This window comes from Xenopus tropicalis, chromosome 4 (assembly GCF_000004195.4).
Source record: "Xenopus tropicalis strain Nigerian chromosome 4, UCB_Xtro_10.0, whole genome shotgun sequence".
Lineage (NCBI taxonomy): Eukaryota > Metazoa > Chordata > Amphibia > Anura > Pipidae > Xenopus > Xenopus tropicalis.
In genome coordinates this window covers 116,201,566-116,222,838 of record NC_030680.2, presented here as the reverse complement: position 1 = coordinate 116,222,838, position 21,273 = coordinate 116,201,566, and the positions used below count along the sequence as shown (strand labels likewise).

Here is a 21,273-nt window from a genome sequence, read left to right as displayed (position 1 = left end):
TATGGCGTAGAATCATTTAGTCAGTGCTAATTAGCCTTCCATTCCACGTTTGCAATAGCCTGGATGGGGCATTGAAGTAAGATTGTTAAATAAACAACCCAAACAGCTCTTGGATACATTTCAGTGCATTTTCTATTAAGTATTTTGATGAAATAACAAGCTGGAAAAACTCGATACAAATGGGTTTTTTTGGCAGGTTGGAACTTTTCAAAAGAAAAATAATCTTAAAGCTCAAAGTTGTGTATAGCCAATGCTATACATATCCGCTATTTATATTTATAAATATGAAAATATTAGAATGAATGTGCCCTATTTACTGCATTCTATGCAATGCAGTATATGTAGAGACATATATAGAGACATAGGAGCTGATCTAGTAACATAGCTAAATTAAAGACACAGTGGTTAGTACAGCTGCCCTAAAGAGCTAGGGTCCTAGGTTCAATTACTATCAGGGCAATACTGTAAGGAATTCATATGACTGTGTGGTTTTCCTCTGGGTACTTTAGGTTCCTCCCACACTCTCAAAACATACTGGTAGGTTAATTGGTTCCTGATTAAACTGACCATACTGTGTGGGAACATAAGCTCCATTAATGATATATAATCTTTGTAAAGCACTGCTGAATATGCCGCACTGTATAAATAAAGGATTATAATAAATTACCCCATTAAAGTTGCTTTTATTTTTTCCAACTTGTAGATTTCTCAAATCTAATTTCTGATTGGCGGCTAAGGGCAGTGGCACACTGACTAATCCCCCCCCCCCCACGACAAATCTTCGTTACCGCGGGCGACTATTCTCCCCGTAATGCCATCCCACTGGCAAGAATGTAAATTGCCAGTGGGATGGCATATTCGTTTCTACGATTTCCCGAAGTCGCCCGAAGTTTCCTTGAGAGGCAAATAATCTCTCCGTGTGCCACTGCCCTAAGGGCAACTGTAGTTGGGTAATTTAGTCCACTATTTTTTTTTAAATAGCAACAGGGTAGTAAAACAGCTACGCATTTTGGCAATAGGGACTTGTTTTTAAAAAAAAACTTTACATTGCTAATAACATGAGTGCTTACTTAATCAGGTTTAGTAGTAGTCCCCTCTCATGTCACCAGGAAGAGTCATCATAATACAAAATCACAGTCACGCAATAGCTGCTTTTCACAAATTTTTCCTGTTTCTTAAATTTTTCAACACTTTTGTGCATTTTTCCGTGATTTTTTTGCTCAGACTTGCTAAGACTGCAAAAAGGCGCACATCCTGTTTTGTAAAAACACCACTCATTTTTGCATTCATGGTGTATCTATAAATGAAATTCAAGATCTCTTGTGTTTTGTCTTTTAATATATCTACTACACATACACACTGTCTATGTGCCAGCTGCCAGCTTACCCTTAATGCATCAAGTCAACTGTGTGTAAACATCAGCATCAGACTCACTCAGTATTCTCAGGAAAGGCTGATAGCTATAAGGAAAGAGCAGTAGAAAGATTTATACAGGTATGAAGCCCAAGTGGGGATACAAAGAGGTGCAATGTTATGCTCTTATTGGCAACCCATAGCAACTACCTTATTGCCTCTGTCCTCTTCCTCTCCTTCAACAATTCTAAATTCCTGTCCAGAGAATGACTTGTGTTATATTAATGTGGGAGCACAAGCCAAATCTCTCTTTTTTAATATATCTGCAACAAATAAGTCATCCAAGATACAGATAAAGTAATTTTTTTGAGACACGGTAAATGACAGCAGACAGCTGCTAGATTATAATCATTGATTGGATAGATCCTGTTTGTATTCATCATGTGCTTTGAATTCGGAATGTTTTAATTGTACCTTATTTTTGCATTATGTTATGTTGAAGGATAATTAGTTTTTTATACACTGTAGGTATGCCTTACAGTACAGTATTCTGCTGCTGTTATGTTATGTTATGCCTAACATTAACATCATTTTAATTTCAATATGTAGGCATTTGTCTTTTCTTTTCATGCTTGTTAAATATTTTCCTCTGACTTTATTATGTTTAAACTTGTACCTGCGTTGCTTCTGTGATTAAGAAAAGTGAGCATAGCATTTAAGTCTTTCAGGCTTCGTCTTTACACAATACATAATGTATTCATTTGTACAATTCCAGGAAGCTCATTTAACTAAGCGGCAACAGCTCCGGAGGGGCAAACTACTTGGGAAAGACATAGTGCATTGCACTGCAGGTTTTACTGACACACAAGCCAATGCCTAGTCTCTAGTCATTGCACAGGGACTGCTGCAAATAGCCCAACATTGACATGAACATCTCATTAGTGAGGTACCAAGGGATGTGGATGATTAAGAGTAGGAAACAAGCAGAAATGGGTGAAATTCATTAACAAAGTTGCTCTAAAATAGAATAAAATGTTAAATGACTCTCAGATGTTTCTGCTGTATTTTTCTAGTATTAGTAGTTTTCGCTAATTGCTATAGTTTGGTCTGTGTAATATTAAACTTTGCCCTACTATGGTTATTGCATGGGTTGGGTTTTCACATATTAGGTAAAGGAGCAGAGGACATCATCAACCAGGTCATTAAAGCCAAGATCATATTTTGCAAGAATAATACACACCAACACCAAAGCTGGTATGGTACAATGCTCTTAAAATTGGATTAAATATTCTTAATATGGATGATTTAAGATTACAGCCCAAAAATAGCCATTAGGACATCGTTCCACCTTCACCCCTGCCTGTCTACATTGAGTACTGGATAACGATGGTTAAAATGTATGGAATCAGATGAATGTACACAAAAACTATCATGGAGTGTACAGAAATGTTGGTACCAAATAATTTAGGGGGCACACAGGCTACACTAAAGACAACGTTAAATGGTTACTAATTTTAGTAGGATAAAGCCTCCTAAGTTTGAATCCTTCAGTAATGCCTTTAACCTTTTTTCCCTTTAAAGCTATGGAAGTGCATTGCATTGTTTATTCTCTGCCACACTATTTATATTCACTAAAAATACTTAAACAGCGTGGACCTAGAAAACAGTCCATGGTAAGTTTAAAAGGGTGACCAGACAGTCCCTGGATAAACACAGTAAAATAAAATACATTGCCCTAGAACCTAGATGAACTGAAGGTCATAGAAAAAGTAGGTAACAGATAGTAAAAAATGTAATATCTACCGATACTCCCTCATTAATCACTGCATTTCCCACATGGTTTATGGCTCTGCAATAAGTGGTTTTAAATTTTATCAGTGGAATTTCTTGACGCTGAATAAAAAGTGCCAAAGATAAGTAATTCCCCCTGCAGGTATGTAAAGTTAATTACTTTACAGAGACATACCATATACTTCTTCTGGTAAGGGATCTGCTCTGTTTTCAGGATTTATGCAATGTTTGCAGGATTTTCTTTCAGCAAATTTATATCCGTAAATTTTATGATACATTGTAATAATGCATAGTTCTTAGTTACGGCTATGTTATTAGTATGTCTGTAAATCTAATGTGCACCTTTACATATAGCATAATATTAATTATATTTTCTACCTTAAATTGTATTCATCAGTGGCTGATCAGCCTACAATATACAGTACATAAAAAGAAAACCCCTAAATTCACATAAAAATGAATAGATGGACTCTCAAATTTCACAAATTTCATAAATAAAATCATAAAAATATCAAAAAAAATATTATTATAGATCCATTAAGTTCATAAGTAAATAATCATGCTCTCTATCCCTAACTCATTAAGGCAATGAGAATCTACTTTATATAATAAAAGAAGATTATCCAAAAAAATAGTTTTCTTGGTTAATAAGGAAGCATGTTCCTTAACATTAAAATAAACCTGATGAAAAGGCAAAATAAGTTCATAGCATTCATAAGGTAATGACAAAAAAAACACACATATTTATACATAAATATATATAGGAAATACCAATTCTAAAGTTTTTCTACTTAAGCACAAGAACAGTTAGGAAGTAGTTTTTGTACAGAAATAATGAAAGGGTCCCCCATTTACTCATCACTTACTCCAACTATTATACTAGTACAAGCCTGTAAACAAACCCTCCTTCGCTATTATTCCTGCAGCCGATCAGTGATTGCTTGCTACAGGTTACGGCCAAGGTGAAACGTTTAGGCCTATTCTCCAGCTTAGTTGTTAGGGGGTCAACATGGCACCATTTCATGTCCAAATCATTAGTCACATTCTCTGAGGTTTCCTCGTTGGATACACAACTTGGATTAAAAAATGGCAGCACTGATATAGCTAAGGTTTGATACATTGTTTTTCCATTGTTTGCCACATTCTGAACCAGACACTGAATATCAAGAAAAGCCCATATCAATCAACAGATTTTTTCCCTGGAGAAATAGCAGTTATTCTAAAACAGTGATCCCCAACCAGTGGCTCAGGGGCAACAAGTTGCTCACCAACCCCTTGGATGTTGCTCCCAGTGCCCCCAAACCAAGTAGTTATTTTAAATTCCTGACTTGGTGGCAAGTTTTGGTTGAATAAAAACAAGACTTATTACCAAATACAGCTTCCTGTAAGCAGATAGTGTGCATAGAGGCTCCCTAATAGCCAATCACAGCCCTTATTTGACATCTCCATGAACTTTTATGGTGCTTGTGTTGCTCTCCAAGTCTTTTTACATTTGACTGTGGCTCACGAGTAAGAAAGGTTGGGGGACACCTGTTCTAAAATGTACTTGGTAATGCATACATATGGATATATTAACATACCAATACACAGTAACTAAGATCTAAATGTATTTCATTAAAATTGTTTTCATTATTATTATTCCCAAAAAGGGGCCTGTTACCACCCAGTTCTCAGTAAAAACTACTAGACAAGGAGCTCCAAAATATTTCTATCTAATGGTGTATGTGCATAGGCCCAGAATGTGTATATATTTGTGACAGCATGGCTTGCTTTCAAACAAGTCACAAGCAAACAAGGGGTTCAGAGAGACAATCATTTATAGCCATGACCATATCCCATCTTGCAATGAACTTAATGTTAGAGATGAAAGCTAGGAAATAGGGTACAGTAAGAATTTTCAATATTTATTCAGCAAAAAAAAAAAACATGAAAAACTCTGGCAACTGAAAGCTTGCAAGGTCCTGTAGAGGTCAATGGGAGCTGTCCATTGATTTATTCAATTTGAGTTTCTTTGATTTTTTTCCAGCTTGTGATGAGTAAAACAGGAATTTGAAGTATCTGGTTTTTTCCTCTGTTTTATTCTGAATTTTTAATAAATAAGCTAACATTAGCATTTTTTAAAATTTCAAGTTTATTTGAAGTAGAAAATAAATCCGAAATCTGTCATATTTTGCAATCTGAAATTATTACTGGTGTTCTACAGGGCAGATGTTATCTGGGCGGCAGTCATGAAATAAAATGGTACAATAGGCATTCTATTTAGATATTCATATTACGATATAACTATGGGGGAAAACAGTCGAGGTTATTCTGTAAAGGAGACAAGGCACCATATCTAAGAGGAGCAGAACATTGTGTGATATTTTTCGGCCATAAGCTTCAAAATAGTTTTCTTCGGTAGGTGTCATTAGAGGACAATAAATGAAACAGCTAAAATAACAGCAACCAAGCAAAACACACAGGGCCAGTTATATTATCCTTGCAGCAACTGTTCCATGCGGTTTTAAACTGTGATTCTGTTATCATTTCTTTATAAGCTCTAGCTAGATGTTATTATTGCTTATATTGCTAAATAACATGGCTACTTCTGTGGCCAAAATACATGCACCAGATGCTATAGAAGGCGTAGCAGTAACAATACTGTGTTCTTACTATCACAGAAGGAATATTATGTGATCCCAGAATCAGCTTATATTTATTATAATAAATGAGATGTGTATATGTGTTTATCTCCTATTTCTCATTGTCTTTTCTTGACTTATTTAAATGTGGCGTAATAAAATTCTCTTTTATTATAAGCAAATCACCTCTTTCCATAATGCTATAGATTGGCTTCTACCAGAAAGTACTATCAAGCACTTACTGATGGTAAAAAGATTGGTAATGCTACTAGTTTGAAAGGTTTACTTGATACATGAGGGCCGATTCACTAAAGTGCGTTAAAACGTGCGCTATTTATAGCATGCAGTAAAATTTTTAGCGCGTCTAATTTTTCTCAACTTAACGCACGATTCACTAAAAGCATACTTGCGTTAATTTACGCATGATACTGCATGCGTTATTTTCGTGCGGTATTTGACGGTACATGCACTAATCAACGCCCCACGTTTAAATAGTCGCCACGTATAAATAGTCGCCACATATAAATAGTAGCAGCATATAAATAGTAGCCCCATATAAATAGTAGCCTCATATAAATAGTAGCTGCATATAAATAGTCGCCGCGTATAAATAGTCGCCGCGTATAGTCGCCTCATATAAATAGTAGCCGCATATAAATAGTCGCCGCATATAAATAGTAGCCGCATATAAATAGTAGCCGCATATAAATAGTCGCCTCATATAAATAGTCGCCGCATATAAATAGTCGTGCGAATAAACGCACGCCATATTAGCCATACACGCCAATACTTGCAGAAAACTACTGATCTGAAAATGACCATTTCCCTGCAAACTGGCGGCTACATCACTCTAGGGCAATCACATACTTGAATAAATCCCACTGCAAAGTCCATATTGTGTTGCCAAAAGCTCATTAACTGTACTTTTCTATAATTACCGCCTGCCTCAAGTAGGTGTTAATTTTCACATAGACTAATGCGATATTTAGCGCATCTAAGTGTTTGTGAATCATGCGTTAGTGTTATTTCTGCGCGCAAATTAACGCATGCAATGTGCGACTTAATGCACGTGGTAATACTGTAGTGAATCGCGCGTTAATTTTCGATCTATTTTAGCGCAAAAAAGCGTGTGATAAAAATGAACGCACTTTAGTGAATCAACCCTATGATGTCTTATTTAGTATAGAAGTTTTGGAAGCAAAGGCACAACAGTAAGGGACAGTAATATGCCCTGTAACTACTTAAGGGCCAACCAATATAAAGGGTCCCAGTGGGCTCTAACTCTTCTGGAATGTCCCTTAAAAAGATTTAGACCTAGTTTACACAGACAATAAAGCTTTTGATTAAATGTTGCGGCTACACACAATTAGGTCACAAGTAGAAAACCACAAACTATTTGTGTTTGTAGCTGCAAACTTTATTGAAAATGTGATGTTATAGTCCAACAATAATGTTCTGGGAAAAATACATTATATTTGCAGTTAAAGAAAGCAAAAGTTGTAAACGATGCAATTAGGGCAGACAGGGGACCCAACGCTGCAGATGCTGCAGGAGCAAAGAAAGACATGATAATTGGTATACAAAACAAAGAAAGATATAGTGAGCACTTAGTCTAACCCACACTCTAGCTTTTACTAGTAGTGATGGGTGAAATGTTTCACCCGGCATGGATTCATGGGGAGTCTCTGAAGCTAGTATAACTACTTCAACAATAGTGACTCCCTGGGAACTGCTACCACTGCTTCCTCCTGTGTAGTTCATATTCCAGGTGATACCCATGTTCAGTTATCCTCCATACCCCTGACAGCTGGTTAACTCCAGAATGTAGGCTAGTCCTGCACTAATAATACAGCAAGGGGCATATTTATTATATTGTGGGGGCCAACATTACCAATCATGTTGCCCATGGCAACCAATCAGAGTTGAATGGTCACCTACAAGTTAGAAAATAAAAGCAAAGATCTGACTGGTTGTTATGGGCAACTGACTTGTAAACTGTACAAGGGGAGATTAGACAAGTACTCACAGGGTTTTATTTCTTATTTAGCCTGAAATTTCCTCTCTTGCCTCTAATGATTTTAAATGCTCCTGAAGATGGGGGGCTTATTTATCAAAATTCATATTTGTGTAACTTTTGTAGATTTTTCTACTTTGATTAACCTCGAATTTAAAAAAAAAATGATTGATACCTTATTTATTAAAAAATCCTAATAAAAAACACTATAGAAAAAAACACAAATACCTCAAATTCCTAATTTTATCAATGTTTTAATGGGGCACAAAGTTCCAAAAATATCTAAAACAATTCAAAATACTCAAACTGCCTAAACATTTTAACAAGGGCAGCTCTCATTGACTTCTACACAACATTGCCAGTTTTTAGATAGCAACGTTTTACATTAGAGTTTTTCAAGTTTTTTTTTCCCTTAATAGTGAAAATTCACTTTTTTTTAAATTATTCAGTTTCATGTTTTTCTACGCAAAGAAAAACTTATACTGTGGAAAAATACAAATATTGATAAGTCTGCCCCTTAGTACAAAAATAGACGGTGTAGGACTCACATATAATAAGGGGGGGCTTGGCACGGCACACAAGTGCACATATTTTAGCCAAAATGCTGTATCTTATTTTTGCCATATTTATTCATATTTAAACAGGCTTTTCTCTTTGTAGCAGCTGGTCCTCAACAAAATGATAATAGAACAGCTGGTCAATGCCACAGAGTGGGTCAGACCAGGTCCTCACAATTCTTGTCTTAGATCTCCCATTCTCCAGCTACAGGGAAAATCACTAACCCTCCCAAGATGTACTCTCATAACAAGAGATTGTATCACACACACAATCAGACAGACAGAAAGAATTAGTACAGAATAAGACATTTGTTTTTGTGAAACATGAACTCAATTTACCCAGAAAATTAAGCTGTTTCTGTTCGGGATCCAATCTTATTTCAGAACTCAGGCTGAATCTAAGCTACTGAAATCAGAGAGCTGCATTATCATTTTGGTTAAATACAATACAATTTAGAAACCTAAAAATAATTACAGCAGTGTCTGGAGGATAAAAAGCTAATTAAACTTTAACATGCTTCTAAGATCTGGAAAAGAATTTGATTAATTGTTGATATCAAGTCCTTATTTAAAAAATTGTCTTCCAAAGACAAATATATAAAACTATCCATTCACCTGATTATATATAGAAATAAGAAATACTTAAGAAATTCCTTAATTGAGAAACTGAGAAATACTTTGATTTACATCAGAATTAATTAGAATGTATTACTGAAGTTCTTTAAACATATGAAATTACCGTATTATTCATCTTATGAATTTATAAATATTATTGTAGAATAATAATTAACTTCTTCACCTTTTGCTTGCCCTTTCACCAAAGTCATAGCCAAGAGCTGTACCCATGTGGCATGTATACTGCCAAGAACAAGCTAATTTGCTCTTGATCAATGTATATAGGCAGTCAACCTGCCTATATGCCCCAGTCTGGAGTTAAAATCTGGGGAAAAGAACTACACATTAGATTCCTGAACTTGAAGCGAAATGGGTGAGCGATGGCTCACTATTTTACACTAGCTAGTGTAAGGCTTGAAGAATTTCAAATTTCGCCAGACACCACACATTTCAACTGCACACAAACACGCAATTGACCCAGATGGGAAGATGTCTATTCTTCCTAAAATCCTTTTCAAACTCTGCCACTCCCTCCTCTCAGAATTAAATGGTGTGCTGGGGTCACCCAGACTCCTCATTTCAGTTAGTTATGGGTGAAAGGAATCTTCCATTCATTAGTTTGGGCAAATAAAACAACATCAATTGATCTCCACGCACATATTTTACTTAATTCTACTATTCCAACATTGTTTTCTCTAAATTATAAACAAAACCTAGACACCTATCCCTCCAGTCTCGCACCACTTTATATATAAAATATTTACCTAGTACTGAAGATGCTGGATACTTCTCAGCCTTGGATTGCAAAAACCACAATTCAGACATGCCCCCCCCCCCCTACGATGACAAATCAGTACTCCAAAATAAAATAGATATGATAAAATAGTAACAAATGGAAATTACATTACATTGAGCAGACCATTAGTACACACCCTTAATCTAAAGGTTAAAACATTAAAAACATTAGAGACCTTAAAAGCTTTGAGTTTATATGTGCAATTGATGCTCATCACCCGTACCATTTATCTTTTATATAAGCTACTATAAGCTATAATATACTGAGTAATTAATATAATGTTAATTATATTAATGTTAACCCCTCCCCCATGAGGTTGAATCAGATTGGTCAACTTTGCAACAATTTAGGTTGAAGATGTAGCCTAGAAAGGGGTGCCATCAGTGCTGTCAGACTGTAAAGACATCACTGGGATAGAGGTACCCAAAGCCCCTGTTACCATTCTGTTGTTCCATGAAACAGAATCCCTGGATTTACTTAAAACAAACAATTACTAATGGCAGCCAAATCATTTATCTCAATCCATTGGTGGAATGGTACAAAATAGTCAATGACCTATATTTGATGAAATATATAACATCTTCACTTATCTGCAATGTAACCTGTGCCTTTTCTTCTTTTTTGCAGCTTGAATGGCTGCCCCCATGGTTGCACAGCAGCTTATAAATATGAACTATAGTAGTGTTTCTGACTCAAACCCAAAACTTTCACTAGTGCAGGGCAACGGTACATTATATCTGAATAACTTTAAAACATTTTCGAGTTTTGGTGTTACTGTCCTTTAAACAGGCAGCTCTTATACTTTCTACTAAACTGTTACAGGTTATGAAGTGCCTCTTTATAAAATCAATTTGCATTCAGTCACAGGTTTGCAATAGTGTTAAAATAAAGGAACAAGTTCTACAATTGTAATACAGCACAACCAGACTATTGGGAGAAAGCATGTATCCAGCTGTAGTTATTTGTAACATATATAGTACAATTAGAGTGTGTAGCAATAACATTGAAATGAATGATGTGCATAATGTTGCACTAAGGGGCTCCTACAGCTCCCAGTATCGCCAGTGCAGTGCCAAGCTGACTATCACCAACATATATGAAAGTAAATCTTTCTCAAAGCAAGAACGTTTCATGCCCAGAGGAGCAAAGCACTGCGACTAATGTATACATTTTACAGTATTTAAATGACTGGAAAAAGAGCAACCAATTACTTCAGCATGGAAAAAGAAAGTCTGATGAAGCAGGTTTGCTATTTAAAGAAATTACTGACTGTCAAAATAAAGTGTTCGGCTCTGACCTGATATAATATAATTCCCTGATAATCTGATGGAAGTGGAACCGTTCCAAAGCAGCAACTTTGGCTAGAGGTGAAAGTGCTGAAACCATGATCATAACTTAAGGTGGATTTTTAAGCCTGGGAAGCTTGAGTGTACTGCAGATAGAGGTTCTGTCTTGGGTTTACCAACAGAATGGCCCTTGGATATAAATACACAACAATAATCAATAAGTATATATGCATATATTTATAGCAGCAAATACTATTACATGGGAGCTATTGTATATTATCTATTGTTTTTCTGAGATCCCAAGCGGCATTCCCTATACTTAGCTACCTTATTCTGTCTTCTGTTCTCCATTTTTTTCGAATATACTGTACATTACATGTCTCATCTGTATTGCAAATGCTGTATTTAGCTTTTCTTCTTTCTACAACCAAGTTGTGTTCCTGTTACTTAGCTCTGTCAATAACTTAAAGGAACAGTAACACAAGACATAAAATTGTTTTAAAATAATTAAAATATAATGTACTCTTCCCCAGCACTGGTAATAGTTGTATGTTTGCTTCAGAAAGACTACTACAGTTTATATAAAAAAGCTAAGGTGTAGCCGCGAGGGCAGCCATTCAAGCTTGACAAAAGAGGAAAAGGCACAGCAGATAACATATATGCTTTGTAGAATACTATGGTGTTTTACAGAGATTATCTGGTATCTGCTGAGTATTCTGGGCCATTTAGCCTTATTTCAATCTGAATAGTTACCCCCCATGGCTAAAAAGCAGCTTAAGGTGGCCATACAAGTGCCGACTCTAGCGTGCCGATTCTAGCTGCTGATATCGGTCCCTTAGACCAATTTGGCAGCTTATCGGCCATGTATGGGCACTAACGACGGGCCTGCCCGACCGATATCTGGCCTGAAATTGGCCAGAACTGGATCGGGCAGGTTTGAAAATCAGTCGGATCGGGAACTGCATCGGCTTGTTGATGCAGTCCCTGATCCAACTGATTTTCAAACCTGCCCTGAACCGACATACGCCTATACCTGTAGATGGGGATATCAGGAAAAGATCTGCTCGCTTGGCGAGGTCGCAGATCTTAGCGTGTATGGCCACCTTTATTCGGGGTTAGACTAGGCAGGAGGGGCACTGGAAAAAAAATAGATTTTTTAGTAGACCTTGGGGTTTATTTACTATGCTGTGTAAAATGAAATTTGCCAAAAAACAGTGAAAAATGCTGTGTGTAATAATAAATGGCAATTTTATCAAGGTGTGTTTTATTTTACGCTGTCTGAGTACAAGATTTGACTCCGTTATTTTAAGCTGCTTTAGACTTTGTGTAAGTAAGTTCTGACAGATTTTGCTCTAAGAAAAAATCTGTTACAAAAATGATGCCGTTTTTTACGTGGGAAAGTGTGGCAATTTTTTTTGCCATTTTTCACAGCGCATAATAAATTTGCCCCAAAGGGTATAGGGATCCAAATTACCCAGATAACCCCAGGTCCCGAGCATCCTGGAACAGGGGGAACATCTTGATTTTAGTTGAGCTCTAACTACCTTTTTTTGATGAATCAGCCCCATAGTTTGAGTGTAGGGAACATTCTGTTCAGTTAAGTCAAAGTTGCATTATTAAAGCCTACATGCTGGAGCAGGTGTGTTTGCTTAAAAATGTAATTCAGACATCACTTTCATTTCTGTAACATGTAGATTTCTCATCTCTTTGAGATTTGTTTGCCTACTTAAATGGATAGATAGTAATTTGGAAAGCTGTGTCAATAGTTCTCTTCTCAATTGTTGTGTAGTTATTAAAGAAAATTCTATTTATTTTTGCGGATGCAACATCTGCACCACATTTAATGGCTTAGCTATGATTAGAAATAGCTGCTGAATTTCATTAATGTGAATTTTAATAAAATGTACTCCTAGACTGTAATTTCATGTATATATAAGGAATTAGGGATTACATTTATGAATAGACTGCGGTTTTTATTGGGTTTTTTTCTTATTTCATCTCCCCACACTCATTGCAACATTATTTTCATTCATTACAGATTATATACATTTTGTTAACCTTTGCAGACAGGGAAACACGTCATATCACACAGCACAGTTGCAATATATATATATATATATATATATATATACACGTATATATAAAACATGATAGAACCAAAATGACTTCAGATGGTGTGCTGAGCATACTAAATAGGTAGATCCCTACTATGTACTATCATATTAATTATAGGAAAATGAGCAGTAGCCGCATAAAGAAGTTCGTGGGTGCTTTCAGTTGAGTGCTAGCCAAAGGCCAAAGGCTGATTGCACCCATGGTAGAGCCCATCAGTCATGTCAGTCATCACCCCAGGGAAATTCCAGGGAAATCTAGAACATTTATTGTGTGTGTGTGTGGGGGGGGGGGGGTAGGAGAATAAATGTTCCAGATTTCCCTTGCTGCCCAGGTACCCACACAACACAAAGAGCGGGGGAGGGCGGGTCATGGGGCAAAGCGGGAGGGAGCAGTGATAAGCAAGTCAATGAAAAAGTGGGAGGGAGCTCTGAAAAGCCAGGGTGATGACAAGCTACAGAAGGGCTAGAACTCAAAGGACTATATGAGTTATGCTTATATGCCTAACAACCCCCCCACACACACTTTTGCGCCATAGGCACATACCTCTTTTGCCTGCCAACAGTTCCAGTTCTGCCTAAGTTAATCACTGTTCCAAAGACCTGACAATCTAATTTTTAATACTGATGGAAAGAAAAATAAGTATACTGATTATTAACTATGACCATAAAAAAATATATTAAGTTTATTGCGTGCCTCCCTCCCCGCCCCCCTCCTGGCACAATGTCACTGTACATGCACACTTGTGCCCTCTCACACACACACAGAGGGGAGGGGATGGGGGCGAGCCGGCCAAACATATTGCACACAGTAGATAAAAGGGAACATACAGTATAAATGTAAACTACTTGATATCCCAGACACTACAATCTAGATCTGATGATGGTTACATATTCCATTTTAAAACGTTATGGTTGTCTGGGTATAAGGCTCCTTAAAATGATTTTGGTCAGTCAAACTAAGGTGCTATTGCACTAAAGTAGATCTAGCAATGGAAACCTGATCATCCAATGATCTTGTTGGTATTTAGTTGGTTACCTCCAAAACCAAATGAGATAAGTATATTTACTATTTTCTATTTCCCTTTTATGATGACTGGAAAGCACAACCCTCGTACATAGTGCTTGATTTTTAAAAAGATAACATTTTTTGTAATAGTAATATATCAAAGTGTCTTCTCATCTGTCATCTGTCTTCAGATATATCAATCAATAATGCTTGAAAGCTATTTAAAATGTGAATTTGAAGCTAGGAATGATGATATGATAGATACTTCAACAGCAATAGCTGCAGGCATCCAGAGGTACATCCAGAATAATTTCTCCTATTACTGTTACTGCTAGATGAAAATAAGACCCATTCTCTTTTGTTTAATTAAAAATAAACTACAAAAAACAAATAATTTCTATTTTCTTATTATTTCTTATTGTAGGTGCACTTTCACTTTAAATAGCATAAACTCATATCTTCATGCTTGTCTTAAAATACAATCTTATCACTTATCACAGATGCTGTCTTACTTTGGTATCTTAAATTGGCCCCTAAATATGAACTGCGACAACCAGTTTGGTCATTATCAACAAATTTGGTTGACTGCCAGTAAATGTGCATCAGTAAATGGCAAGTGGCATGCCTCATTCCAAATCCCACATGACTTGACTGTTCTCATCATATGGTCACTGGCCCAGGAGTTGCCAACTTCTACAAGAAATGTTGTAACTTGGCACGGCTCAAAGTCCATAACCTTTATTGCTATATATAAAATTGGCGACATCATTAAAAAGTATCCAATCTCCCAGTAACTATTTACTTTATTATTATTAGCAGAATTTACATCTTGTGGGAAGCCAGTTACAAAGTGACAATTCCCCCTAATTTGTAACACAGAGACCATGTACTGAGGAGTAAGGCAACTATGCAATATGTCAGGTAGTTAACAGCCTTCTGTTGCTAAATGATCATTATTCACTGTACTGAGAGTGTTGTTAAAGACCCCCACTCAGCAGCCCTCAGCTAACCGCCACCTCTTTCCACATTTCATTTCCCTGCCTGCCTCCTCCCACAATGCCCCTTCCCTACATACCAAATATTGCCTCTTTATAGGTCCCTGGTAAGGCCTCACCTTGAGTATGCAGTGCAGTTTTGGGCTCCAGTCCTTAAGAAGGATATTAATGAGCTGGAAAGAGTGCAGAGACTGCAACTAAACTGGTAAAGGGGATGGAAGATTTAAACTATGAGGTTAGACTGTCACGGTTGGGGTTGTTTTGCGAGGGGACATGATTACTCTGTACAAGTACATTAGAGGGGATTATAGGCAGACAGGGGATGTTCTTTTTTCCCATAAAAACAATCAACGCACCAGAGGCCCCCCTTTAGATTAGAGGAACGGAGCTTCCATTTGAAGCAGCGTAGGTGGTTTTTCAAGGTGAGGGCAGTGAGGTTGTGGAATGCCCTTCCTAGTGATGTTGTGATGGCAGATTCTGTTAATGCCTTTAAGAGGGGCCTGGATGAGTTCTTGAACAAGCATAGTATCCAAGGCTATTGTGATACTAATATCTACAGTTAACATTGATGTTGGTATATGTGTATATATATATATAGTTATAGAAATAGAAAATAATGATGGAATTAACTTCTCATTGAAAATGTGCCAAGGACAGGCTGTCACTGACTATTCTATTCTCCTACTGCTCAAAGCCTCCATAGGTCTCAGTGGTTCTCGGAAGCTTAAACCTGGTGTACTTTTTGTCAGTCTAAAAAAGTCACAAAGTTTTATGAATCTTAAGCGTTGGTTTATTTCTCAAATTTTTCGGAAATTGCATTTAAACAGTTTATACGTGTCACCACCAAACGCACTCCTACCCAAAAGTACCGTCCAATAAAATCTGGTCAGTACTATCCATGATTGACGTGATGATCAGGTAATCATTGCTTGCCATGTCATTGCATGTCACTGTCCCGCCCCCCTGCTGGAGTTTCAAACACTAGAAGGAACAGTCAGGAAGTGTCAAATGACAGACATGAAAATAAAAACATATTTAACTTGCTCCTTACGTCCTTTTTGAGTGATTAGAGTGCAATGAAAATGATTGCCACCAAAACTACATTATTTGCCTAGCAAGTGTTTCTTTTACTTAGGAGTAAACATTGCTGTTTGTCTAATGTTTCATTTTACTTTAGTCATAATAAATGAAAAATATCTTCATATATTTTAACAGAGAAGGTTTCTCTTCAGAACTATGGTATTCTATGGAGACACAGATCTGTCAACACAAAAAGAAAAATAAATAAATCCATCTATTTATTGCTCATAGTATAAAACACAAAATCAGTGGAGATTTAGATGAATTTCTCTAACTTATACACACACATTTGTAATGTTTTCATTACTACTCTCCCTTTGGATATCTTTATCAAAACCACTGTATTTTATCTGATGGCCTCGGTATCCTCCATCTTTATAACCTGTGCGAAGCCATTTAAAGTCCAGCAATCAAGGAGTGACAACTCGAGAAATGCCAACTGAATTCGATTAGTTTTATTTTTATTATTTTCTCCTTTTCAATCCAATCTCAGCTAGACAGGTGGTCTCTTTTAGGAAATGAAAGTCTAGCACAGGAAAATGTTAACATAATCTCAGGGACCTCACGCTGGGAGTTGCCAAGAATTGTCAAACTGAAAGGCAAGTCCCATTAATTTCCCAACCTTTCTGGTATATTCTGATCCATAGATGAATGGTGTTATTGGTGTTTCAAATACATAATGAGAGATTTCTTGGCTAAAGAACTGAATAATAGGCAGCTTCTGAACCCGAGCCAGCATAATCACAGTGAAAGGTGATTTTTTCAAATAAGTTTATTTTTACAGGAATTAAATGGTTTGACTTTATAACAAGAGTTAAAGGGAAAGTATCAGTAGGGCTTACATATACGTGACTTGTAAATGTTTAGTAACAAGCTATAAAGCATAGATTCACATGTATAGGAATTACAGGTATAGAATCTATTATCTGGAATGTTTGGGACCTGGTGGTTTCTGGATAAGGGATTGCACCACATATGAAAGACTATTTTGGAACAGTGACCTCCAGAGGACAATGTATTATGAGAAATATGGTGGCAAATCAGCAGGAATATTTAATTGAATGTTTAATTCTAAAACCTTACTTTGTCCCCATACCTATTGAAAGAACCCTAAATGTATAACTTCCTCAAGGCATTGAGAAAAAAACTCCCATGTCCACACACCCTTTACTTTGCGCCTGCACACAATTGCACGCAATTCATCAGAACAGACAGGACCGGTACATTGCCAGTTACCAGGAGCAGCAAAATGCAGTCTCTGCTTACTTTAAGAGCTGAATTTACGTTTATTTAAACTGAAATTCAGCTCTGCTAGTGCAGAGAGCACAATAGTGATCACTGCACTAGCGATTCAGCCTCCCCTTGACCTGCTCCGATGCTAAAGCTCTAAGTGGCTTGGCTGCAGCAGCTCCAGAATCGGCACTGGGTGAATTAGTATTGCATGCAAGTCGTAAGTTGTGTGTATGGGAGCAAAGTACCAACTGAACCACATATAAAAGTGCATTTTTTTTATCCATTTTAGAGCATTGTACTGGCACTTGCATTCATAAAGATTCACACTAGACTATTAAGAGCTGTTCACTGATTGGTTCACTTTGCCTTGTTACAAAGTATATCTTTGGGTGGTGGTGCAATATACCATAGGAGTCGGAACTGGGGGAGGGGGGCACTTTGCAAAGCCATTCTAGGATGACTGATTGTCATGCCCTCTATGCCCAATACATGCAGATTGTTATAGTTTACAGGAAAACATCCAAGTATTGCCAAATAGATTTATGCTGGGTAGTTTTCCATTAACCTTGGCAGAAGGCAAAATTTTAAAATAAACACTACATTACTTAGCATGCACTGGAAGAGATGGGCCAGGAACAATGAAGGGTAATTTGGTGTGTTTCCAAAGCACAGACCTGCTAAAGCTTCAAAAACTAGCCCTAATCCCTGCCTCGGTGGGTTGGTACTTTAGAAACATTCCACAGCTTGTAGCCAAATTTGTCAGAAAACTGACCAGCTGCTAACCCTGCCCTCTGCACTCATTGTCAAAATGTGAGGCATGCCCAGCACTGTGTAGGGGAGCTCTCCATTCTAGTAGATAAGGTAACATACACTTAACCTGTTTTAAATGTAGATATCATTCTGTGGACACCATATTTTATTAACCACATCAGCATGACTGCAAGGGATAAATAAAAGAAGAAAGTATGGGGGCAAGAATAAAACAGATGCAGGGGAAACTTTGGATGACTACTAATGTTAAAAAGGAAATTGGACATATTAAAAGGGATAAAATAAATGGAAAAAGAAGATACGGGTACAGAATAGGATTTGGTGAATAAGGTGCAACAAAGAGAAATATTGAGGGGGAAGGAAAGCAGGAGAAAAATTGCTAAGAATAAAGGAAAAGCAAAGAATGCACATTTGAGGTAAAAGCCATTAAAAGAGCTGTACTGATTGTATTCAGTACCATGGACATCACAATCCCACCTTTATCACCCCTCATTTGAACAACTATATGACATTGCCCAATATCAATATTTCATGTATGTGGGCTAATTCCAACAGCCTGCATTGGTAAGCATGAAGTGGTTAATTTGTTGGTGTGCCTGCAGGTACAACATGGGCGATTCATATATTTCATTCTGAGCTATCCCTGCCTTCCGGGGCTTTTCCCTGCCAGGTCCAAATCACATCAACCCACCCACACCACCCGCACTGCACCCATGCCACCCGCACCACACACACATTCAGTCTTTGCCTGCTGCTTCACACACCTAGCCCAATATCAATTTATTTAAACTCTAGCGCCTGCCATACATTTCACCCATATTGGGCTTTTTTAAAGGCAATAAAACATAACTGCCTCTCATTCTCTTCAATTATGATTGGGGGCTCACTGGGGCTCATTTATCAAAACTGAGCAAATTAGAAGCTGTGCAGTATCATGTGGCATCCAAATTGTTGCTGTAATTGTTTCACCTGCAGCTGTCAGCACAAAAGCTAACTGGTTGCTACGTGATACTGCCCAGGAGCAAATATGCCCAGTGTTGCCAAATGGGCACTGGTTAAATCTTACTGTGTAATGTGCTTGGGGTATCGGTACCAACTATCTCCTACTGTATAATATGCTTGAGTGTACCCAATGGCGATTACTGTGTATAAAATGCCTAGGGTGTCAGTCTCCACACTGTGCTTCGTTGTATGTTGTGCTTATTATAGCATTTCATGGGAAACATTAAATTATTATGACAGTTTTGTTAATAGAAAATAATTTAGGTGAAGTAAATTTTAATTTTGTATTCATTTCTGTTTTATATTTTTACAGATCTTCATCTTACTGGCTAAATCGAATTCAGTCTTTTCTATACTGTAACGAGAATGGCCTTTTGGGAAGCTTCTCAGAAGAAACCCATACATGCACATGCCCAAATGACCAAGTGTCTTGTCAAACCAACCTACCATGTGTTGTTGGAGATGGGGCAGCTTGCCAGACATGCGCACAAGACAATCGTACCAGATGTGGAAACTGTAACACCGGATACATGCTTAGCCAAGGATTCTGCAAGCCTGAAGTAGCTGATTCTACTGAGCATTATATTGGATTCGAGACTGACATGCAAGACACAGAGATGAAATATTTGCTCCAAAAGAATGATCGTAGAATCGAGGTCCATGCCATATTTATCAGTAATGATATGAGGCTCAATAGCTGGTTTGACCCATCCTGGCGCAAGAGAATGCTCTTAACTTTAAAAAGTAATAAGTATAAGGCCAACATGGTTCATATGATCTTAGGTCTTTCTCTTCAGATCTGCTTAACGAAAAATAGCACCTTGGAACCTGTTTTGGCGGTATATGTTAATCCTTTTGGAGGCAGTCACTCTGAGAGCTGGTTTATGCCTGTCAATGAAAACAACTTCCCAGACTGGGAACGGACTAAGCTGGACTTGCCACTACAATGCTACAACTGGTCCTTGACATTAGGGAATAAGTGGAAGACATTTTTTGAAACAGTTCACATCTACCTAAGGAGTCGTATAAAGTCTAATGGCCCCAATGGCAATGAAAGTATCTACTATGAGCCGCTGGAATTTCTTGATCCTTCTCGCAACCTCGGATACATGAAAATTAACAGCATTCAGGTTTTTGGTTACAGCATGCACTTTGACCCTGAAGCCATACGGGACTTAATCTTGCAGTTGGATTATCCCTATACTCAGGGCTCTCAGGACTCGGCTCTCTTACAGCTGCTGGAGATAAGGGACCGTGTGAATAAACTTTCTCCCCCAGGTCAACGGCGCTTAGACCTTTTCTCTTGCCTGCTTCGCCACAGACTTAAGCTGTCTACCAGTGAAGTAGTGAGGATCCTGTCTGCATTGCAGGCCTTCAATGAAAAATTACCAAACACAATTGAATACGAGACAACCAAATTATGTAGTTAACCTTAGAAATCAAGCACAATGCAAAACTTTCAAAGAGTTTTTACAGTGCTTTTGTGGAGCAGTTTATGTTTTGAAGAGTACAATGAAATTGTCTTTTCAATATCTGTTATATCAGTCAATAACACATGATGGCAATTTAAACCATGAACTTGCTGACTATGAAAATATATCTTAATTTTTTTTTTTTCGTTTATGAATGAAATAAATACTGACACCAATCTAGAAGAAATTCTACTTTTTACAACAAATTTCCTTTGTAATTTTATATGTTCCAAGGCAGTGCTTTTGCGCACTACATTCTCTAGAGGGAACATAAAAGGATACCAATAAAATTTTGTAGCAGAAGACTTATTAAAAAGAAATGCTTTGGGATTCTTTTTTTTTCTACGATGTGAGTTATTTTGTGATAAACAATTGTATGAGAAATTGCACAGTGAGTCCTCGGATTATACATATAAATGCACTTGATGCAAGGTATCCCAAAACAGCGTTCTACTGTCTAACTCCTTGGGGGAGATTTTTAACCTATTTCCATTTTTCATTTTCACTTTCTTATTCATTATAGTAACACTTTCAGAAGAAGAGTTCACAAACTAAAAATACTGCTGT

The 21,273-nt window shown here is 37.2% G+C and overlaps 1 protein-coding gene across 1 annotated transcript in view; it reads left to right on the top strand.

Annotated features, from left to right (window-relative positions):
- Positions 1–21,026, top strand: part of brinp3 (bone morphogenetic protein/retinoic acid inducible neural-specific 3) — a 390,081-nt gene extending 369,055 nt beyond the window's left edge. Inside the window, exon 8 of the mRNA XM_018093645.2 lies at positions 19,548–21,026. Within this exon, the coding sequence (XP_017949134.1) occupies positions 19,548–20,664 (1,117 nt within the window). The 3' untranslated portion in view covers positions 20,665–21,026. The remainder of the gene's footprint in view (positions 1–19,547) is intronic.
- The last annotated feature ends 247 nt before the right edge of the window (positions 21,027–21,273 follow it).